At 36.6% G+C, this 24,734-nt stretch overlaps 1 protein-coding gene across 1 annotated transcript in view; it reads right to left on the bottom strand.

Moving 5' to 3' along the window:
* The window catches only part of cemip (cell migration inducing hyaluronidase 1), a 369,326-nt gene that overhangs the window by 159,146 nt on the left and 185,446 nt on the right, over nt 1–24,734 (bottom strand). Inside the window, exons 3-6 of the mRNA XM_087260160.1 lie at nt 23,845–23,982; nt 19,150–19,288; nt 17,063–17,299; nt 15,254–15,433 (exon numbers count right to left, since the gene is read on the bottom strand). Of these exons, the coding sequence (XP_087116286.1) occupies nt 15,254–15,433; nt 17,063–17,299; nt 19,150–19,288; nt 23,845–23,982 (694 nt within the window). The remainder of the gene's footprint in view (nt 1–15,253; nt 15,434–17,062; nt 17,300–19,149; nt 19,289–23,844; nt 23,983–24,734) is intronic.

Genomic DNA, 24,734 nt, shown 5'->3' with positions numbered 1-24,734 from the left:
ATAAGGCAGGTGTGAAAGCACCCTAAAATAGTTACATTGTTGCTCTTTTTTCTTGGTGCGGTTCACTTTCACACGGGAAAGTTTCTAAATGGACCAAAAGAGCTAAAACAGGTCATGTGTGAGTAAACTCTCCTCACATTGTTTAGAGTTTCACGATTTTTGCAGAGTCTCGCTCAGCTGTCACGGTTTAGTGGTGTTTGACAGGGTGCGTGCGACGAGTCTGAAGAGCTAGGAGGGATGCGTTGGGGAGGGGTGAGAAGGGTGCGCGACGTATTTAAGGACCGGGAGGCATTGTTTCCAGGATCCGGGAGTCTCTGTAAATTTGCCGGAGACTCCCAGAACTTACCGGAGACTTGTCTGGACCTCCCGCCCTATTACATATCCATAATACACTGTGATATAGCCGGGCTCGGATAGTATCGCTTTCTCACTACAATCGATCCGCTCCAGAGTTCGTTTCAATCGAGCCGAGACTACCTTATTCAGGCGATCTCGGACCGATTGTTTGGGCGCGGATCTGAGCTCAATTGCTGGATTCACATATGCCAAACGAACCGCGGTAACTGGGCAAACGAGACAGGTTCTGAAACAAAACTCTAGGCGTGAAAGCACCCTTTTAAGCACATTTAAAATGTGCTCAATAATTGTACTTTTGTGTAATGTCTGGGTTCACTTGAGGAAGGCACAGGATCGCAAGATTGTCAAATACGTAGATTTATTTACAATCACTTACAAAGAAAAACACAGGAAAGACATGGGGTAAAAACAACAAACAACAGAGACATCACAAAGAATGAGACATCACGAGACAAGACAATGAATGAACTAAATGAAGGGGTATAAATACACTGGAACAAAATGACTCTCTCATTATTGTCACGGTTGCAGGTTTGTGCGCTTTTCCGGAGTGTCTGCTTGGTCACGTGGGTTTGTTTTGTTTTAGTTGTCCACGTGTATTTGTTATGGTCACGTGCTATGACGGCACTCAGCTGGTTTGATTCGCTCGCCAGCTTAGGCTCATTACCGTGCCTTTATCTGGGCGACGTTTTCTAAGTTTCTTTGTCAGTTCATTGCGTGTGCTCATGTGTGTGTTTGTCTGTGCTCAGGATCGTGAGGAGAGACCACTGGACCCTGTTCGCCTGTCTGATCCCTGCCCTGTTTTCTCCTTGTCCTAGCACCACACTCATTCCTAGTCATTTTGACTGTGTCAAATGAACAAATTTTACTTGCACTTGGATCCTCTCCGAACATTATTTGACTGTGACAATTATATAGCACGTTAGTTCTGTTTTTGAATCTGCCACTACGCTAACACATAGGCATTTGTAGCTCCGCCCTCTTTTAAAAAAAAGAGCACAATCTGATTTGAATTTAAAGTGGCAGTCACTAAAACAACGCAATTAAGATCAAAACCTAAAACGGTCAGATTCAAAGAGTTATAAAAAATTATTTGTGTGATATTTTGAGCTGAAACTTCACACACACACACACTCTGAAGACATCAGATACTTATTTTAAATCTTGTAAAAAGTCACATAAAAGGCCCCCTTTAAAAGAATGCAAACTATAAATCTACATTATACACCACTGCAATAAAGTGAGGCAGATCACATATGTTCAATAATTTTAGATTATATGAATTATGTTTTAAAAAGGCACTGCAGAGCATCATATACTGTAATGAAACACATCGAACCTTTTATAGACGTGATGTGTGTCCAAGGTCTAAAGTGACCGGTGCTTTAATAATGAGGTCTAAGTCCAGAAAACTTGATGCAAGTATGCAAACTGAGCATACTTAACCTGCGCTCTGCTGTTGCTATGGATTTCTCCATTCACTGAGCGTCTGCCGTTCAGCACATTCAACTAATCACTGCTATTGAAAGTTTCTGCTGTAAGTGCCTCCGAATTTCTGAAAAACACTTTGCAAGAAGCCACTTAGTAGCAAATAAACCTGCCATTGTGTAACTGGCCATTTTCACATTCGCCATCATTTTCACATCTACAGGAACAAGCACGTAATTATGACGAATTTCCAGTTTCCAGATTCAAACGGGAATAAAATATTAAATCGATTGCTCTCATTAAAAAGAAAATGTTCCAGATCATCCAAAAAAAATAAAAAATAAAGTCAACAAAAACGCAAGTAAATACATGATGCATTTTTGAAATTAAGGTTTTATTATTAAGGGAATCCAAAACTGCATAACTCAGTGTGCAAAAGTGTTAGCCCCCTAAATCTAATAACTGTTCATTTCAATGTTTTTTAAGATTCTGCAACAGCAACTCAATTGGATTTAGGTCAGGACTTTGACTAGGCCACTCCAAAGTGTTCATTTTGTTTGTCTTTAGCCGTTCAGAAGCAACTTTGCTGAGGGTTTGTTTAATATTAGAATTCAATTCAATATGTTTTATCCCTATATATATATATATGTGTGTGTGTGTGTGTGTGTGTGTGTGTGTGTGTGTGTGTGTGTGTGTGTGTGTGTGTGTGTGTGTGCGTGCGTGTGTGTGTGTGTGTGTGTGTGTGTTGGACACATTCAGTCTAAATTTATGGCAAAAAAGAAAGAAAATAACAACAACTTAAAATTACACTTACTGTATAATAAAAAAAAAACAAAGGAATTTAACAAAAACCTGTCTGTTACATAACTTAAATACAAGTAAGTAATGTGTATTTTACGTAGCACAATTATCAGGAATGGCCATACACCCAAAGCGCTTCACGATCACAAGAGGTGGTCTCTCCACACCACCACCAGTGTGCAGCATCCATTAGGATGATGTGACTGCAGCCACAATACAACGGCGCCAGTGTGCTCACCACACACCAGCTATTGGTGGAGAGGAGAGATAGTGATACAGCCAATTCGGTGGATGGGAATGATTGGAAGGCCATGACTCTAAGGGTCGATGGAGAGAATTTGGCCAGCACAATGTAAATAAAAATATAATAAAATGAACCATGTTTAGAAATTTAAAAAACAAAGGCAAACTCTTATTCAAAATGTAAAACATATTTAGGTTGAATGTATGAAACTATATTTTCCTACAGATATGTATTATCTTTAATATGTTATATTCATTCATCCATTTTCTTTTTGGCTTAGTCCCTTTATTAATCTGGGGTCACCACAGCGGAATGAACCGCCAACTTATCCACCATATGTTTTACACAGCGGATGCCCTTTCAGCTTCAACCCATCACTAGGAAACATCCATATACACTTATACACACACATACACTACGGAAATTTAGCTTACCCAATTCAGGTATCAGAAACTCTAAACTTACAGGAATACGGAGACAAGATAGACAAACGGAGGTGAAATGGTTGTATAAATAGTCCAGGAAATTAACAGGAAACAGGAACAGCTGTGAGCCAATCAATGTACGTGGACCGGGTGTAATGCACGTGGTATGTATGAACTTGTAGTCTTTTGGGCGCTGTAGTCAATTCTCAGAGTCTGTGAACTACAGCGCCCTCCGGTGGTCACTGACCGTCATGACAATATCAGTGTAGTGAGTCAACGGATCGTTCCAGAACCGAACAAGCCACAGACCATGTTATCCTTAAAAGATTGGTTGGTGCCTACGAGTCTGAGATTGATTTCATTTTCAAAGCAATCCACAGGCACCCAGCAAAAGGCAAATCCACAGGATACCTAGCCAGTCAACATCACAGTTGCGTGTTAATTAACTTTACACCCTAAAACAATAAGAGGCTCTACAATCAAAAACCCACCAAACCGGTTTTTGAGAAGTACCTTTTGGTTCGCTTGTCCTTTGGCGTCTGCAAGGAATACACATTCTCAGGCAGACACAGAAGCGATCAGAAACGCTTCCAAAGTTTAATGGACATACAGTAAAACTGTGTTTATTTGAGTAATGTATGTTTGCTTTATGTTTCTGTAGGTTTTTGTGTGTACATGTTCCATGTGTTTAACAAAACTGTTATAGATAGTTCTTGAGTAATAGCCCTCAGCGACAAATGAAATCTACAGAATGTTTGTGAAATACTTCATGTTTGGTATCGATTGAAAGCTAGGAACATTTCAAATGCATTGGTTTATATAAAGAAACCATACTATGAAAAGTGTCGATGTTATAAGACTTATAAGCTGATTAGCTGCTGAACTCGGCATATTCATCATATTTTTGTTTTGTTTCATGTGGCTTTACACAGTTAGCCTTTTGGAATTATTTCTTACAATTATCAGATGACATGGCATGCTGTGTGCACTTTATTGTGCTCACAAACCATTCACGTGGCCTCCATTTCCCCGGTAAATGAAATTAAATTCTTATATCATCTTTATAAATGTATTTGTCAAGGCTCATTCTGACAACGTAATACCATGGACGTTTCTGGAGATCGCGAATTATGTAGCCAGAGGTACGTATGGCTGAATTTAAATTTCCAGGCAAACACTGCAGGCGGTATGATGCCGTTTCTTTTTGCGCTTACCGGCTAACCGCTCACCTCTGCGTGGAGGGCTTTCCTGCCGCAACCAGTATCTCCAGTTAGCTCGTCAAGTACGTTGACGGACTTGAGACGCAGAGAGGAGCTGACCACGACGACCGGGTTCGACTCCGGGGAAAAGCGGCTACAGAAATCAGGTAGGACAAAAACAGAATCCAAAAATCAAAGTGAACATAACAAAGTTCATAAGAGGGTGAGAATGTGGTAAAATTCGAAAAAATCAGACAAGGGTTTTTCTTGTTCTGGACGGCTTTTAAAGTTGTTGGTTGGGTTTAGGGAAGGAGGAGGGTGGGTCAGTCTATTGGCCGGTCGCCCAGTCAACCATTCAGTCAGTCAGGCAGACGGTCGTTCGATAGCGGCCTCTGGTGGGTTTAGGTGAGAACAGCAAGGTGTGAAAGACACTTGCGGGAGACATGTGAGATACGAGAAAGTGCACAAATCAGCTTCTCGTGCATTCGCGAAAACAAAAACAACAAAAATAGATACCTCCTGGGAGGTATTTCGTGGTCTCCAGAAACGTCCATGGGACTACAATTTCAGAATGAGCCTGGGTTGGTATTTGTTTTATTTAAGAGGAATGCTAGCAGGCATCTGTAGCTCTGCTCAAGCTCTGCCTCTTTGCCCTCTTTTGGTTACCCCCGGTCATTGCGATGACGCACAAACAAAATTGCGACGGTTGGCCATGTCCAGCTGTAGCTTCATTTGCACTCTTCAGAAACGTATGGGTGATGTCACGGATACTACGTCCATATCTTTTACGGTCTATGATGTAGGCGGTATGTACATTTAAAACAGTTTATTTTCTGTTGTAGATCTTGCTGTCTGTGGAAACGTTATAATCCTATAACCTGTTGTAAAATATGTTTTAAAAAATTGCGCTGTATTGTATTATGATGTCTAAATAAAGGAATAATAAAATGAATGTAAGCATGCCTCAAAACATGGCACTTTTACATTTGGTTTTCGCAAATACAATGCTCGGAATGACAATATTTTAATTCTTAAATTTGAAAAAATCCAATCAAACCAAATCCAAGTAACAAACAAAAACATTTTACATCATATTAAACATATTAAACGTCACATTAAACGATAAATGCAATACATTTGAATCAGAATATTCAAAGGACCTTCAAAATCCACATCGCCACAATGAGTGCATTTTTTTAACATCTTAACATAAAAAAAACATATTTATATACTTATAAAAGCCGTAATGTTCATACATCATTCATAAATACCTAAATGGAAGTGTTATGACCATTCCGCCAAACCAAAAGTAAACCAGCCCCAGCATTAAAAGTCGCCAGAGCGGATCTGCTTTTTCCTGATGTGGTTGGATTAGCGTATGGGAAACACCAGTCATTATGTGGGATTATTTAAATGCGAGCGATTGTAGCGTTTAAGAGTGAATGAGTTTCACATGTAGAGCACGGATTCTGTATTTTTTTTGCAGCCTGGTGTTTCATTAAACATTTTAATTACTCCAAAAGTTGTTATCAGTCACAGCTATGCCGATAATATTCTCACCGCCAAGCTTCACTCATGTAAACAACTATTTCATTTGCACAAGCCACAGCATTTCCTAACCATCCCAGAGAGAAATGACTGCTCACAGGCTGCCATTTCATTTAAACAGGCATTAAAACTTCAGCTTAGTTTCTCCTGAAATAATATAGGAGAAAGAAAATGAAATGAGGCAATTGTTGATATTCAGAAAGAATACGAAGTTAAAGAGATCTCCCTCGTTTTTCATTCCCTAATTCGTAATGATCTGCCCATTCGCAATGTTCTAGAATTCGTCCTGGGCTGCGTTTCCCAAAAGCATCGTAAGCCTAAGAAGTTCGTAGAAATGATCGTACGACTGATCTTAATATTACGGTCTGTTTCCCAAAAGCATCGTAACTTAAGTAGCACTTGAAAATCTTCGTGGATCTACGAGTGCTCTGGAGTAATCGTAAAGCCTTAAGTGCATCGTAAGGAGACAGAGTATTGAGGGCACCTGCTGGACAACCGGCAAATTGCACCTACAATTTACTTCTCTTCAAAGTCATTATTCATTTTATTTGTACGTATATCTCTATTCATTTATATTTTCTACACATTACACAATTCAATATACAAATAATAATAATTAATAATTAGGCTAAACTTTTCAAAAATAAATGTAAGAGCTTATTTATTTATTTATTTATTTATTTATTTACTTATTTATTTATTTTGATGTGAGATAAGCAATTTTTGATAAAGAAATTGATAAATAATTCTACTTAATTAAGGTTTCATATAAATATCGAAAATGATGCTGATGTCATTTCCGGCAAGGACTGTTAGAATTAGTTTTATGCGAGATTGGAGCAAGACAGTGTTTTTACAGTACGACATTTCCAGTTAATTTATGTTTTTAAACTGGCTCAAAAATATTTTTTTTTTATGTTATTCGAGTTGAATATACATTCACACAAGTAGAAGAAGAATTATATGGATTGCTATAACATGTGCAACAATAACGAGCCATTCTATAGCGTCACATTTCAGCACTTAACAAACGGATAGCGACTCCTAAGTTGCACTTAAAGCTGGGCTACGTGCAATTGTGTTAAGTGCATTTTTGGGAAACGCACGTGAAACAATAACGAACGTTCGCAAAATGACTCGTAGAAAACGCTCTTAAGTGCTAAGATCAATCGTTATCGGGAAACGCAGCCCTGGTCATTTTTTGCTAATGGCTTCATAAATTCAGGCAATTTGTTTTCCATAAACTGAAAAGGCTTCCCAAAGTCTGGATGGTCCAGCAGAATTCACTTCCAAACTATAATCAAACACACCTGAACCAGCCAATCACGTGCTGGATCCTGATTTTTGTTATTATCCTTCCTAATTAGTATGCGATTAGAATCAGTCAGTTGATTGATCACACGTTGTAAAAAAAAAGAAACAGAAAAAAAGCAGAATGTGCATCTTTTAATTCATTCAAGTATAATTGTAATTTTATTTATCAAAAATATGAGCTTTCATTCATTTTCCTTTTGGCATAGTCCCTAATTATTAGGGGTCACCACAGCGGAATGAACAGGCAACTATTCTAGCATATGTTTTACTCATGCAGCCTAGTATTGGTAAACACCCATACACTCTCACATTCACACACACACTCATACACTACAGCCAATTTAGCTCATTCAATTCATTTATAGTACATGTCTTTGGACTGTGGGGGAAGCCGGAGCACCTGGAGGAACCCCACGCCAACACGGACAACAGAACATGCAGGGCTCTGTTTTGACGGTCCATGCGCAAAGCGCAAAACGCAGGGCGCAAATGCTTTCAGGGCGTGTCAGGACTTGTTTTTGCTAATTTAAGGACGGTAAATTTGCCTTGCGCTTCGGCGCATGGTCTAAAAGGGTTGAGTTTATTTTCTTAATGAGTTATAGGTGTGTTTTAAGAATAAACCAATTACAGTCTCATCTCCCATTTCCTTTAAGAGCCAGCTGCGTCGCACCAAGAGCGCATTCGCTATTTACAGGACGCAAAGTAAGTCTAAGTGGAAAAAATAAGCATTTCACTAGCAAACAGTTAACAGTTTTTTTTTAACAGAAAACAGTTAAACAGAGCATCTACTGCGTGAGAATGAGAGATAATGGATCTACTTTCACTTTCGCTCTTGGATAGGGAAACCTTTACGCACAGACATCAATTGGTCTATAAATAAATACTTTTGTTTGTTAAGCGCAAATATCTGTTTCAAAACTATTTCTAAATTTAGTTCTAATTTCTAGCAAACGAATAAATGAATAATAATAACAAAATGTGCTCAAAAACCTGAGTTATATCCTAAAACACATGCTGTGCCCCATATGGTCTAAAACCTGACAGGTGGACAAATCTAAGCTTGTTTTTAATAAAACAAATATAAATATGGATATATTAAATAATACTGCTAATAATAATAACATTATACAAAAGCAAATTGTTATGAATGAACTGAAAAAGCCTCCCGAGATGAAGAAGACATAAAAGCAGTGATTTTTCATATTTATGTAGGCTAGAAAATAATATGTTTTGTAATATTTTAATCCTTTATATTTATATCCTATATCTATTCTTATTATATCCTATATATATCCTTAATATTTACATTTTTTCATATGTAAGATATTTGCCTATTGCTCTCTTGTGCGTATTAAGCAGTGTGTAAGCGAGGCGCAACTCTGCGCCGGAGTTTAGACCAGATTAGCTTTGGTCTAATGAAAAATCTATTATAGATTCTCAAAATAGCAACGCGCCAGCGGTCCACCTCAGAACACCTTCCTTTTTAGACCTATGGCTAAAAAATGAGCGCTAATGCATTTGCTATTTAAACAGCGTAGCGCAACGCCTCAAAACGACTCTTGCGCCAAGCTTAAACTACCAAAAGACTATTGCGCCACGCCTTGCGCCACACTGCACCGGGTGTATGATAGGGCCCGCAAACTCCACACAGAAATGCCAACTGGCCCAACCGGGACTCGAACCAGCGACGTTCTTGCTGTGAGGTGACAATGCTAACCACTGAGCCACCGTGCCACCCATTATTTTTATTATCATTATTATTATTTTATTATTAGTATTTTGCAACTATAATAACAATAACAATAATAATAATAGTAATAATAATAATAATAACAATAATAATAATAAAAGTTGAGTAAAGAAAAAAGCTGCGCAGCAAGTTTAATTACAATTTTAAGTTGAGTCAGCTTCTTTTAACAAAGTACTTTATGATCTGGTAGATTTTCAGGATGTGTATCTGATTTCTGACTTCTGATGATATAAAAAAAAAACATTTTGAAAAATATTTTGCTGTTTTTTTCTTTTAGACAATCATATTGGTGGCATCTAAATTCACTGAGAATAGGAATCATTTAATTCAAGCAACATTATAAGACATCATTATTAATATTACTACTACTACTCTTATATAAATCTGTTGTGCAGTTATATATTTTTGAGTCTTGTTAATTCATTCATTTTCTTTTCGGTTTAGTCCCTTTATTAATCTGGGGTCGCCACAGCGGAATGAAGCGCCAACTCATCTAGCATATGTTTTATGCAATGGATGCTCTTCCAGCTGCAACCCATCACTGGGAAACACCCATACACATTCACACACAGACACTATGGATGATTTAGCTTACCCAATTCACCTGTACCTGTATGCTTTTGGACTTGTGGGGGAAACCGGAGCATCCGGAGGAAACCCATGCGGAAACGTTGAGAACATGCAAACTCCACTCAAAAAAACTTCAACTGACAAAGCTGGGGCTCGACTAACAACCTTCTTGCTGTGAGGTGATTGTGCGACCCAAACTGGTGCAAGTGTCGGCTAAAGTGTCAGAGATGAAACATTGCGTTATATACAGGTGGTTTGTTAAACCCACTCACCTCTGTGAGGCACACTCAGAATTCCATAATGTTTTGAGGATGTCATGCTTTGTTGGTGAGTGTGGGGGTTGAGGGGATGGGGGTCCTGGTTTCGTCAACATGGGTTCAGGTGATCTAACGTTACAATTCAAAGTGCTTAAATCTACTTAATCTCAAAATACAATTAATTAAATTTCTTAAATTGTGTTCAACGGCAGCCTTTAAGCTATATTACTGAAATAGACTTTTATATAGCATGAACATGTGGTCTTGTGTACTGTCCACATGTAAAACACAGACACACTACCTCATTAATTAACACAGGAATGTTCCTCCAGTCTGAATTCATCCAAAAAAGTCCCATATACTGTAAGTAAGGCTTTAGCTGGCCACTAGTGATCAGACCACTGGGATTGAATATTAATACAAGGAGGAAATATGGTTTTAGTTGAAAATTGGACAATATTTAGGCCAGTCTGGTCCTGTTGAGTTTATATGTGTATGTGTGTGTCAATCAGCATGACTGTATTCATATTTTTCCTCTGTGCACCGCTGCTGGTCTGAGACTGCTGAAATATGTCTCTTAAAATAGCATCTAAATCAGTGGCAGACCCTGTTCCTGCAGTTCTGCCCGCCTGCACACAACTCTAATGGTGCTTATGAACTAGAGAAAACTTTCACGGAGCGCTTGATGGAAACGCATAAAATGTACCTCTAGGGTGTAGGAAAATAGTCATAGTAATAATACATTTCACTGCTATAGCACCTTGCCTACTTTCATACATAAAATGCATTTCAAAGTGCCACACAACCTGGAATATAAAAGCTTTCATAGTAATAATGAAAGGAGGTATAAAACAAAAGTCAGATTTAAATAGTACGCATTGCAAAATAATGAACTTCAAGGGTGTAACTTTGGGTTAATTTAATGAAAATATAAATGAATAAATATAAATGAGGTTTCCTGCATTTACATACATTTATAGTCCATAGTGATATAATATCCAGGCAATAATTCAGTTCTTAAAACCTTTAATTTCAAAATAACTTAAAAATGAATGAATGAATGAATAAAAAAATAACAAAATAAAATGAATTATTAATTAATTAATTACAAATAAATTAAACTTTATGAACTTTGTGTACTGAAAAACAATTAAATAAATCTATCTATCTATCTATCTATCTATCTATCTATCTATCTATCTATCTATCTATCTATCTATCTATCTATCTATCTATCTATCTATCTATCTATCTATCTATCTATCTATCTATCTATCTATCTATCTATCTATATACAGTAAATATATATATATATATATATATATATATATATATATATATATATATATATATTAGTGCTGTCAATCGATTAAAAAATAACTAATTAATCGCACCTTTTTAAAAATATTAATCGCAATTAATCGCATTTAAAATACTGAAACTTGTAATTTTGCCTATTTAAATGTAAAATTAATGTAAATGCAAGACAAAAACTATTTAAATTCTAAATATAATTGTTTAATAAAATTTTGTTTAACTTGATTTCTTCATGTAAACAACATACCCACAATAAACCATCAAGATCCTGGCTTGACAGCCATATTTATTGCAGAAATTAAAACACAGGCATGTTAATGCCATTTGAATTTCAAAACAATCAATGCTAATAAAGAAAACATTGATTTCCATGTTGGTTTCTAAGTGGACTGCAAAAAAATGCCAAAATACAGGAATTTCAGATATGGAAAATTAAAAATTATAATAATAAACTGTAGAATACAAACTGTTGCACTCATTGTAAAGTTTTATTGCTGCGAGTTGAGAACATTAGTTATAGAGTAGAAACAATTTTGCTTAATCCTCCTTTGCATTCATCCAGTTGCTAAGACTAGAAGTATCCAGCAAATGCACAGAGACTCCCGGATGCCCGCAAATGAATGATAATCTCTCGCAAACCGGTCGTTAAATACATTGCACACCCCTCTCCACCGCATCCCTCCTAGCTCTTCAGGTATGTTGTGCGAAACTCACTCCCACCGTCCTTCAGATACGTCTCACGCGCACACGCCCCTACTCAGATACGTCGCTCACTCCACCCCTGACACCCCTCAACGGGTCTGACACAGACACACACACAGACACACACACAACGCGCTGGAGCAACTCCCTTTAGATTCAACACGCATGATTGCGTTCATCAAATTTGCTTAAACTAAGCATCCTAAAGTATCACTGTATTTCACAAGGATTCTGACACAACAAAGCGAAGCATACACCTTCGTTGTGTTTAATGAGGAAACGCGCTAAACTTGGAGGGCTCATGCTGAGAGGCAGAGTAATGCCCTGTCTTTGACAGCTCGTGACTTCACCAGAGACTTTCTGAGTACATTTACATCAGACACCAATACTCTGATTTTAATATGATTAAGATTATACTCTTATTAAAAGTCTACCATGTAGCCTAAGCAGTGATTTTATTACCTTAAAGGAACACCGAGTCACGAAATGCGGAGGATTTTCTTTCTGTTCGCCATGCGGTATCAACTTACAACAGAAGTCAAAAGTTAAAAATGAAACACCCGAAATTGCATGAAACTTTGGAGAGCCTGGTGATGTGACTAATTGTTTTATACTGGAACTTGCCTTCAAAAGGTGCTTCCTTGGTCTTATCCACATTTCTTGCATGTTGAACACACGTCTACCACAACATGAAGTTAAAAAAAAACCTGCAACTGCGTTAATTGCGTAAATTTTTTAACGTGTTAATTATTTAAAATTAATCGCATGCGTTAACGTGTTAATTTTGACATTTTGACATATATATATATATATATACATTTATTAGGTACACATATAGTTAACGCAAATAATTTGCCCATTGCTCGTTAACGCAAATTTCTAATCGACCAATCACATGGCAGTAACTACATGCATTTAGGAATGAAGACATGGTCAAGACAAACTGCTGCAGTTCAAACAGAGCATCAGGATATGAAAAAGAGAGGTGATTTAAGGGACTTTGAGCGTGGCATGGTTGTTGGTGCCAGACGGGCTGGTCTGAGTATTTCAGAAACTGCTGATCTACTGGAATTTTCACGCACAACCATCTCTAGGGTTTACAGAGAATGGTATGAAGAAGAGAAAATATCCAGTGACAAATGCCTTGTTGATGGCAGAGCTCATAGGATGGTCAGATTTGTTTGAGCTGATAGAAAGGCAGCAGTAACTCAAATAACCACTCGTTACAACCAAGGCATGCAGAAGAGCATCTCTGAACACACAACACGTCCAACTTTGAAGCGGATGGGATCACCAAATCTGTACGATAGAGGATTGGAAAAGTGTTGCCTAGTTTGATGATTCTCCATTTCTGCTGCGACTTTCTTGGCACACTTTGGGCTCATTAGCATCTATTGAGCATCGTGTCACTGCCACACCTGAATATTGTTGTTTAACATCTTCTGATGGCTACTTCCAGCAGGATAACACGCCATGTCATAAAGCGTGAATTATCTCAGACTGGTTTCTTGACCATGACAATGAGTTGAGTATTCAAATGGCCTCCACGGTCAACAGATCTCAATCCAATAGAGCACCTTTGGAATGGTGTGTCAGGATTCTGCCAATCTGGTCTTGTTAGTTCTTGTTTTGTTGGCAGAGTCCAGACACTAGTCCTATCATGTCTTGTATGTTGTGTTTGGCTCGAGTTTTTTTCGGGTTGAGCACTCATTTTCTGTCATTGTGTGTCGTTTGTATGAGCGCATCTCGGCCGCGTCTGGGATGCCTGCTCTTGTCCCGGTGTTTGTGTTTGTTCTGTTTGCAGCGTGGTGTTTCATTCTCAGCGTATCAGTCTAGTTGCTTTTGGTTTCGGCTGGCGTTACAATGAAACACGCACATTGCATGTGTGAGTGCACAATGAGTGTTGTCATTTATCGTGTTCTCGTGTCTTCTGTTGGTGTTGTGTTTAGCACATGGTACATGTTTACAAGCGTCGCATGCTTTAAGCTGCGGTCACACTGCACTTTTCTTTCCATAGACTTCCATTCATACGCACACGACCGGAAACACAAGCTCATGCGCAGTTTGCTGCGTTGGAAAGTTTAAGATTAGTGAACTCTAACCTGGGAAATCGCATCACATGATTGTCTAAGACCAATCGAAGATTAAAACATGACCTCTCTGAACAAGAATTTAAAACATGGACCAATCGCTTGCTTTTTTAAAATGTCTAATCATCTTGTTTAATCCCGCCCATTCTCGCAGCACCATACAACAGAATTTCGCAACTCTTGTGTGACCGCAGCTTTAGTGTCTCTTGTGAACACTTGGTTAATGAGTTCTCTCAATGGCTGCATGTTCTAGTCTCATTTTATGTGAGCACATGGCTTATGTTGTTTCTTTGTGTCATGTGCTCTCCTGTCTGTTGTCTAGTCTCACCCTCACTGTTAACTTATTATTAGTATATTCAGTTCACCTGTTTGTGTGTTAATTATTTCAGCTTATATTCTCCTCATGTCTGCATTCCTGTGCCAATTCGTCATCCTGTCTTGTCTTCCAGCCCTGATCCCTGCCAGCCTGTCCAGTCAAGTTTGCTTGTTGAGTTAATGTTTCCCCCCTCTGCATTGCTTTGGTTGCCTTTTTGCTTTATTTTTTTATTTTTAATAAGCCCATTAAGTTTCTGCACATGAGTTCTCATCCTTCCCTTTACCCGAACGTGACATGTGGTGGAACGGGAGATTCGCATTATAGATGTGTGCAGCCGACAAATCTGCAGCAACTTCGGGATGCTATCATGTCAACATGGAGCAAAATCTCTGAGAAATATTTCCAGTAGCTTGTTGAATTTATTCCATGAATGATTAGGCCAGCTCTGAATGCAAAAGGGGGTCCAACCCGGTACTAGTAAGGTGTACCTAATAAAGTGGCCGGTAAGTGTATTGCAGATAGACAGCAGCAAATGGGTAGTTTTGCACAGTTGCTCCAGACACTTTCCTACAGTCACTCCATATCTCTAAAACAAAATGCGCCTGATCTGTAAAAACACTCTTCTCTCTATAAAAATTATTAAAAATAGAATAATAGAATAGAATAGATTGTTCCCTGAGCACATTCATTATATTTGTATAATTAGCACTTCTTGTGTGTGTTGCCCCTTCTTGTTGAATCTCTGAATGCCTCCTCAATTGCAAGTTGCTTTGGACAAAATCATGTAAATGACTAAATGTTAAACGTGCCATGTTTAGTAAATCAGGGCAACAAGAATCACAGAATTTTCACTGAAATGAATCCACGTCTAAATGCTGAAGCAAACTATATATATCGTTTATAAACAAGGAGGCATTGGAAATGGGGCAGATTACCGGAAACCGAGTCGATGGAAGTGCCGGCTCCCCAGCTTAGAGAGAGCCTTTTTAGCCAGATCCTCCAGGTTGTTGGATCCTTCGTCATTAACCACCATAGCCAAGATCTGCCCGGTTTCAACCTCGTCTATGTACTGGGCCAGCCGTCTGCTCTCGTCCTTGCTCCTATATGTGTCAAATCTACACACACACATAAAAGTGGGTCAGAGGTATTAATCACAGCCCAGTCAAGAACCGTCACAGAAGCCTGTAAGCACACTGAGTATGAATGATTGTTTTGAAGTCTGCGATTCAATAACAGAAACTCTTTTTCTGTGAGGGGAAAAAATAGTCGCAAATCAATCGCCTGCAATGATGCCAACTTGGAAGCGCAGTTTGTTTTGACAGTCGATTTGTAATTACTGTTTTAATTACAGCCGCACATTGAAAACATCAGTTAGTTGGTTTTGCACGATGTACTGAAGTACCAACCTCTAATCCATCAAAATGAATTCATTAGAAACAGGCATTGGGTGTAATTAGTTACTAGTTACTTTAATTACATTCCATATCCACTGATAAAAAAGGCAAGTATGAGATTACCTTTAAATTTGAGGTCATTTAATTACAGATATGTATAATAGACTTGTCTTAAATACTGCAAATTAATTCAAAAATCAATTTTATTACTATCATTTTAATTGTTTTAAGAATGCAGCTTTTAAAATATGAATTTTAACTGAGCATTTAAGATGTAGTTTAATATACACTCACTGGCCACTTTATTAGGTACACCTGTCCAACTGCTTGTTAACGTAAATTTCTAATCAGATCTAATCAGATCACAAAACACCTCCAACCTTGAGGCGGATGGGCTACAGCAGCAGAAGACCACACCGTGTGCCACTCCTGTCATCTAAGACAGGATACAATTCTCTAGGATAACGCACCATGTCATAAAGCCTGAATCATCTCAGACTGGTTTCTTGAACATGACATTGAGTTCACAATACTCAATTGGACTTCACAGTCACCAGACCACAATCCAATAGAGCACTCTGAGGAATATTTCCATTACCTTATTGAACCTAAGCCATGAAGGATTAAGGCAGTTCTGAAGGCAAAAGGGGTCCAACCAAGTATTAGTAAGGTGTACCAGTATCAGGTGAGTGTATATATATTTTTTGTTTTTCAAATATTTATTAAGTACAAGTAATTATGTGATTTTGGTCAGAATATTTTACTGAATAATTATATTTTTTTTACAGCTAAAAATGGTTATATTTGTCCAATATGCATATGCTTAAGAAACAATGAACTGAGCTAATGAGCTTATTAAGTGTTACAAATTTACTATATAGTAATTAGAATTAATTATACATAATTGCATGTCACTATCACTAAACCTAACTCAGATTAACCATATAGTAAGTACATGTAGTTGATTAATATAACTCAGTAGTTAAATGAACAGGTCAGCTTAAAGCACAAGTGTCAAATCCAGTTTCTGGAGGGCCGCAGCTCTGCACAGTTTAGCTTTAACCCTAATTAAACACACCTGATCAAACTAATTGAGTCCTTCATACTTGTTTGAAACCTACAGGTAAGTGTGTTGAAGGAGAGTTGGAACTAAACTGTGCAGAGCTGCGGCCCTCAAAGAACTGGATTTGACATCTGTGCCTTAAAAGAATAGTTAACAAAAATATAAATACCCATTATTTACTCTACCTCAAGTAGTTTCAAACATTGAGATTAGATTACTGATGTTCATGTGAACATAGTCAATGATTTGAAATAAAGCCGAACGTTTTGTAATGGTGTCCCACTGACCTGTCGGTGTGAAGCACGTCTCCGGTGTTGGGGTTGATAATGTGAACGATGATGCCTCTGTTTCCCCAGCTCCTCTCGAAATGGTAGTTGTTCTCGTTTCCCTGCCCCGGTTGCAGGGTTTTGTTCAGGAAAGTCCATGACAGCTTCTTGTCTCCGTGAATCTCTAAGGTTCCTCCGGTTCCGACGCCAACATACTTTCGGCCAAAATAGCTGTGTTCGACCTCACTGTCGTCAGACCTTTTCCAATACAACAACAACAAATGATCAGATTTGGTTATGCATCATTTATAATTTGAATTAAAAATGGCTTTTAAATTCTAGACTGACATGATGCAATTATGCAATGCCATGATTTATAATAATATAATATAATATAATATAATATAATATAATATAATATAATATAATATAATATAATATAATATAATATAATATAATATAATATAATATAATATAATATAATATAATATAATAGACAAGAACAGGACAGGGCAGGACAAGACAAAACCAGAACAAAACTAATCAAATCCAGGATGGGGACAGGAAAAGGCAAGGCAAGGACAGGGCAGGATAGGACAAGACAAGGACAAGGACAAGGCAGGTTAGGACATAAAAACACAAGACAAATACAAAGACAAAGACAAAGACAAGACAAGACAAGACAAGACAAGACAAAACTAGAACAAAACAAAACCAGGACAGGGTCAGGACAGGACAAGATAAGAACAAGACAAGACAAAAGCCAGAACAAAACTGATCTAAACAAATCTAAACAAAATCAAAACAAAATAAACGTAATACAATAAAATAATAATAAAAAAACTATATAGGGATTAATACAATAAAAGAAAGTGATACTATTATAAATATATAAGTATACAAGTTAAACATGAAAGTTTACAAAGCCTTCTTTAAGGCAAAATGACAGTGATTACATAAAAGTAAATCAGTGACTTCTTTATTAAAGTTATAGGTTCAAGAACAATGATTCATTTAGGTCTTTTTAAGTGAACCACTTTTAAATATTTGCTAAACTAAACATTAATCCCTGAAAAGACATTTGGAATTATAGTTAACAATACATATATTTTATTTTATTCTATAATATATTTTGATATTTTTTTATTAATATTTTTACAATATAAATTCTCTTTAAATTCTTTAAATTTGACAGGCATTTAAGCTTTATTTATTTTATTTGTTTATACACACACACACACACACACACACACACACATATATATATATATAGACACACACACACACACACACACACACACACACACACACATATGGTTATTATTGTTTATTATTATTAATAATATTTTTACAATACAACTCTTTTAATTATTTAAATTTGACAGGCATTTAAGCTTTATTTATTCATTTATTTATTTATTTATTCATTTATTTAATTATTTTTACCTTATTTCTTTTTTAACACTTTATTAAGTTTAAACATAAGTAAAATATAAATATACACATTATTTATTATTCATTACATTATTTATTTAACCTTAATTTCTTTTTTAATACTTTATTTAAAGTTTTTCACATTTTTTTTTTATTTTAAAGAACAAACCCCAAACTCACCCTGTGCCAGCGAATAATAAATAAACATATATAAATATAAATAAATATATGCAAATATACACCCACAACTGTACATTTAGTTAATCATATACTCTACCTCCATTAACAATTTATAAATGCATATATTTACAAGAGTCCACTCAAACATATGCAAAAACACATGACATATTCTGCATATGTACATACAGACATGCATATCACTTTTATTTTCTTTAATCAACATGTTATTTGTTTATTTTTTATTTAATTTATGGCTCATATATTATCACAAGAATGCAAATAATGTAGAATCCTTACAAATCTGCTCATAAAATATGACACTGCGTGCTTTATAGGGTTTAAATTACAGGCTCCAGAGCTGGATCAAGCACATTCCTCTCCTTCAAACGCTCCTCAAAAACTTTCCGAAACTTTGTGAACTCTGTAGTTGCCCTTACAGAGGCAGCAGAAGCGTTTCAGTATGTCTGATGATTTTTCAAAGCCTGTGTTCGTACCTGCCAAAGAGAGAGATGGTGAGGTTGCCTTTGTAAGGGCATTCTGGACTGCCGATGTGGAGTTCGCCCTTGTTCCCGATGAGAATGTGCTTGGCCCGCAGTAAAATGGGCCGACCGGAATCAGCGATCACAAGCTTCCCTAAAACAATACATATCAAGTCAGATGTTCAAACTTGTAGGCTAGTTTCCAACTTCAATAGAGTGCAACTTTAATGATCTCCATATCAAAATAGACTTTATGATTATAAAGCTTTAAATGCAGACAGTCATTAGTTACTTGTTCAAATGACGTCTTTTCACAATAATCATGTTTAACAGGGGAAATGTTTAAATACTACATTACCCATGATGCTGTACTGATAACTCCACTATTCAGAAAGTCATAGCAATCAAAGTGTTTACAGGGATTTAGATCCGTCCACAAATATGTCTGTCATTTAGGGACTACGTTTCAATTAAAATACATATTTTAAAAGGATGTATTCTGCCCTGATGTACACTGCCCTACTTTTTTAACCTCATTTCTTACCTAATGTATCTTATTTCCTCTTTCTATAAAAAGTACATACATTATAAGACTAAATATTACGTATATAAAAATGTTTTGGGTCTACTTCTCAATTACATGTTGTAATTTTTTAAATAATACAAACATATTTATATATTTCATATAAATATAATATAAATAACATAACTCCTACATGAATATTATTAATATTATATTAAATATTATAATTTATACAACGGTTTTGTCTGGTTCTTGAATCTGATTGGCTGACAGCCGTGCAATATTCTGCAAATAACAGCAATCGTACCGTACTCTTTACCCTACACCCTAGTGTATTACTCCACCCACATACAGCAACAAGCAGAGGACACTTTACAGTTTGACAGATATTGCAGCTGTTGGACAACTCAATGTACTTTTAAAGCTTTTTTAGGTGAGAATGTAGCTGTTTAGATAGCAACTAGGCAGTTTATTTATAAGGATTGTGTCTATTTTAAGTATTTATAGTTTCGGAGCATCGCATGGGATTCAGTGAATTGGCTGCCATTAACCTGTCTGAACAGACCAAAGAAACTGATGGTTGATGTTCAGTCAAAAGATGGCGACAGTCAACTGCATAATAAGACCTTAGGGGAGAAAAACAGCATTTTCTCAGCGTAAGTTTAAAACTACAGTCGATCTCTCTCTTTGGTATTTTGAAATGCTATATTTATACCACAGAACCTGGTAGTGTTTGCTTTGCTTTGGCTTTTTCGGCGTTCATTATTGTGAAGTCCTGATTGCAACAGAGAAGTACTGGGAAATCTCTGTAGACTGATGGCATTTCATGCCGTTCAGCCTTATAATCTTAAAATGTCAGCAAAATCACCTGTTACTTTATCAGTTTAGACATTAAGCTAAAGAATCATTTAAACACTAGCTCTAAAGTGACGCTTGTGAAGTAGCAGCGTTTTCTGCTATTCTGACATCAGCTGCAGATGTGAATGAATGGCGGAAGAAAGTAGTTCCTCATACAAAAGGATTTTTGAGACTCTCCGTGTTTGATTTTCTTTATCATACACAATTACAAACGCAATATCACACTCGTAGCAGTGCGATGTGTCACGGTACGGGATTGAAAACAGGAACAAAAACAGGGTGTAGGATTCAAGTGCAGATTTTTTATGTGAAATAGTGCAGCGACAGTGACAAAATCCAAAAATCAAAGTAACAAAATAATCAAACAAACGAGGAACTCAAACAGATTAAACTCGAACTAGACTTTAACAACTAAGACAAGCTACAAGAGCAAGAGCAAGATCGGGAACAACATACCAACAAGGACAACGACCAACTGACAAACAGAGGATGAATGGTTGAATATATAGTCCAGGTAATCAACGGTGAACGGAGACAGCTGTGGTTGCAAATCAGTGTATATGACAGACCGGGTGTGTGCGCGAAAGAATGTATGGATTTGTAGTTCTTTTCACCACTGTAGTTCGCAGGGAGTTGCAGGCAAACTACAGTGGCATCTAGTGGACATACACAGTCATGACACGATGTGGCTGTATATGGGCACTGGTGGGGGGCAGTAAGGCACTCAGCCTGAGGCCTTGAGGCAACACTAGCCTACCACCAGTGCTGATATTCAGTCATATCACACTGCTACTCGTGTGATATTGCTCAAACATAGTATATTACCAATACTATATTTATATTATTTATTAATATAAATATTATACTACTTCTCAATTAAAATACTTATTTTTAAGGTTGTATTCTCAAAATAATAAAATATTTGTATTATTATAAATATAATAATGCTAAATAATATTATAATTTAAATATAATTTTAAATAATATATATTATAGTATATATATATTCATATTCATATTCATATCATATTTTCTAGACCTTTATATTATATAATATATATATATATATATATATATATATATATATATATATATATATATATTATATAATATAAAGGTCTAGAAAATATGATCATATCACCCCAATTTTATCCTCCTCACACTGGCTGCCTGTTAAGTTTCGTATTGAATTTAAAATATTACTTCTCACCTATAAAGCTCTAAATAATCTAGCTCCTGTTTATCTAACCAACCTTCTGTCTCGCTACAAACCAACTCGCTCTTTAAGATCTCAAAACGCAGGGCTTCTGGTAGTACCTAGAATAGCAAAATCAAGTAAAGGAGGTCGAGCCTTCTCTTTCATGGCTCCTACACTCTGGAATAGCCTTCCTGATAACGTCCGAGGCTCAGACACACTCTCCCAGTTCAAAACTAGATTAAAGACCTATCTGTTTAGTAAAGCATACAGTCAATGCATCACCTAGCGGGTTCCACACAGGCTTCTGCATCTTGCTTATATACACGATGAACAGCAGCTACGCTAATTATTTTCTTTATTCTCTATTTTCACCTGGGGATACTCATCCCGAGGTCCTCAGATTATGCGGAGTCACTGATTGGATCCAAGACCAGCGACGAGATGATCCCAAGGTTTCCATATCCGGGACCAGGCCATATCCTGAGCTGCCGCTGCGCTGATGGTCGTGGGGAGTGGAGAACATGAGTCTGATTCCAGCGACGCTCCAGGGACAGACGAGTCTTCATTGAGGCCATCTTCCAGCATAAACCACGACGAATGAAGCTCTGCACAAGACTTTTGGCCAGCGGAGAAATTAAAATGGTCGTGCCCAACTGAGTCTGGTTCTCTCTAGGTTTTTTTTCTTCACTCCCATCAGGTGAAGTTTTTTTTCCCTCTCCGCTGTCGCCACTGCCTCGCATGGTTCAGGATTGGTAGAGCTACGCATCGATGAATTTGCTCTTCAGTGTTTGAACTCTCAGTAATGATTAAATCACACTGAACTGAGCTAAACTGAACTGAACTAAACTTAAACACTAAAACCTGAACCACACTGTTCCAGTTACTATGACCATTTATGTGAAGCTGCTTTGACACAATCTACATTGTAAAAGCGCTATACAAATAAAGCTGAATTGAATTGAATTGAATATTTATTTTATGAGTGTACACCATATATTTATACACTTATTAATTCTGAAGGATTTGTACATATATAATGTAAAGCAACAAAAATCTACATAAATATGAAAAAAGGTAAAATATTTGTTTGTTTTTTGTTTATTATGTTATTTACCTCTAAATGATAGAGTAAAAACATACATACCCAAAATCTACAAAAACCTTTGCTTCTAATGTGTGAATAAAATCAACGTGAAGTCGGCAGCTAGCTCTCTGCTACTCTCACATGGTCGCCCACTGAAGCTAAGCAGGGCTGCACCTGGATGTTGAAAGGACATGGGAAAGCTAGGTTACTGCCAGAAGTGCCGTTAGTGAGGCCAGCAGGGGGCACTTAACCTGTGGTCTGTGTGCATCCTAACGACCCAGTATAATGATGGAGACTCTATACTGCTCAGTGAATGCCATCCTTCGGATGAGACATTAAGCAGAGGTCCTGACTCTCTGTGGTCATTAAAGCCAGGAAGTCCTTCGAAAAAGAGGAGAGGTTTTAACCCTACTGGTATTCTGGCCAAATTTGCCCACTGGCCTCTGTTCATCATGGCCTACTAACTACCCCCATATAATAATTGGTTTCATCACTCTGTCTCCTCTACACTATTCAGCTGGTGTGTGGTATGGCGCAATATGGCTGCCGTGGCATCATCCAGATGGATCCTGCATGCTGGTGGTGGATGAAGAGATGCCCCCCCTCCAAAAAAAAATGTGTAAAGCGCTTTGAGTGTCCAGAAAAGCACTACATAAATGTAAGGATTTTTTATAATTTATTATTAAACAAGACTTTTGAACACAAATGAATCCAATATTCTGATTTGTGTGCTATGAATGTATGCAGATTACCATTTGCATATTTAAAAATAAATTTTTTTATACATGGTTGTCACTAATGCATCTATTTTTATTTTCATCTATTTATCTTTTTGCTCCATTTCAAAAAGATCAAAAGAGGCTGATAACTGGGACGGAATGTGATGGAATTCCCCATCAAGAATTCCGGAATGTTCCGAGCTCAGGGCGATGCTTTTTTGAAACGTGTGTGTTTGATTTAAGTACGTCAAGCTCTGCCTTCATCATGAGGATGTAAATCTATGTGGCAGTTTAATGGGGGTTTTTTTTGCAAGTGGATTTGATGTACCTCCGTTGAGGATCTCGATGGAATGGACTGTTGCAGATGAGGTGAGGACGACCCTGCGGCCGTGTCCGATGGTGACTCTGTGGGCTTCATTGTGACCCGGCGTCCAGGGTTGAAGACCAGGCCACTGATCTGGACAAACTGGACATATATAGAGAAATATATAGAAATCAGTCAAAAAGAATATCTTAAAAGAACAAGTTAGGATGTTAATGTGCAGAAATATAATCAATTTGTCAACTTTAATTTAAAGAGAGATTTTCCATAGTCATTTGACATGGAATTTTTAAAAAGATACCATAAACAACCAAACCTTTAACTGAAAAGAAAAATCATAAATCTCCAAAATATTAACTGAAGCAGAAACCATGAACTTGAATGCTCTAAAATGATCTAAAACTGAAATAAAACTAATTATAAATATCAGATGAAATAAATGTTCCGTAATCATTTGAGATAATTTCATGAAAACATATTATTACATAACATTTACATAACTTTTAGGTAAAAAAAGAAGTCAAAAATATGAATTAACACTAAGTGCATAAATGCTCTGAAACTAAAAACAATAAACTGAAGTAAAATAAATAATATAACTAAATAATATAACTAAATAAAATAAAACTAAATATAACTATTAGATGAAAAATTGCATAAGAAAATTAATAAGTATAATAAATATAATATAATTAAAACAATAATTAATAAAAATAGTAATATAAAATATAAATAATAAAACATATTTAAAATATTCTGCTACATTCAAAATAATTTCTTTTTAATTAAAGGCAAAAAAGAGAAAAAGTTCTAAAATAAAATAAAATAAAATAAAGCAAAAAATAAATATTAGGAGAAAAGAATTATGAGGAAAAATTATAAGTATAAAAATATAA

This window comes from Danio rerio, chromosome 7, assembly GCF_052040795.2.
Source record: "Danio rerio strain M-AB ecotype USA chromosome 7, GRCz13ab, whole genome shotgun sequence".
Lineage (NCBI taxonomy): Eukaryota > Metazoa > Chordata > Actinopteri > Cypriniformes > Danionidae > Danio > Danio rerio.
The sequence above is the reverse complement of the archived record's forward strand: the minus strand, read 5'-3'. Positions and strand labels throughout refer to the sequence as shown.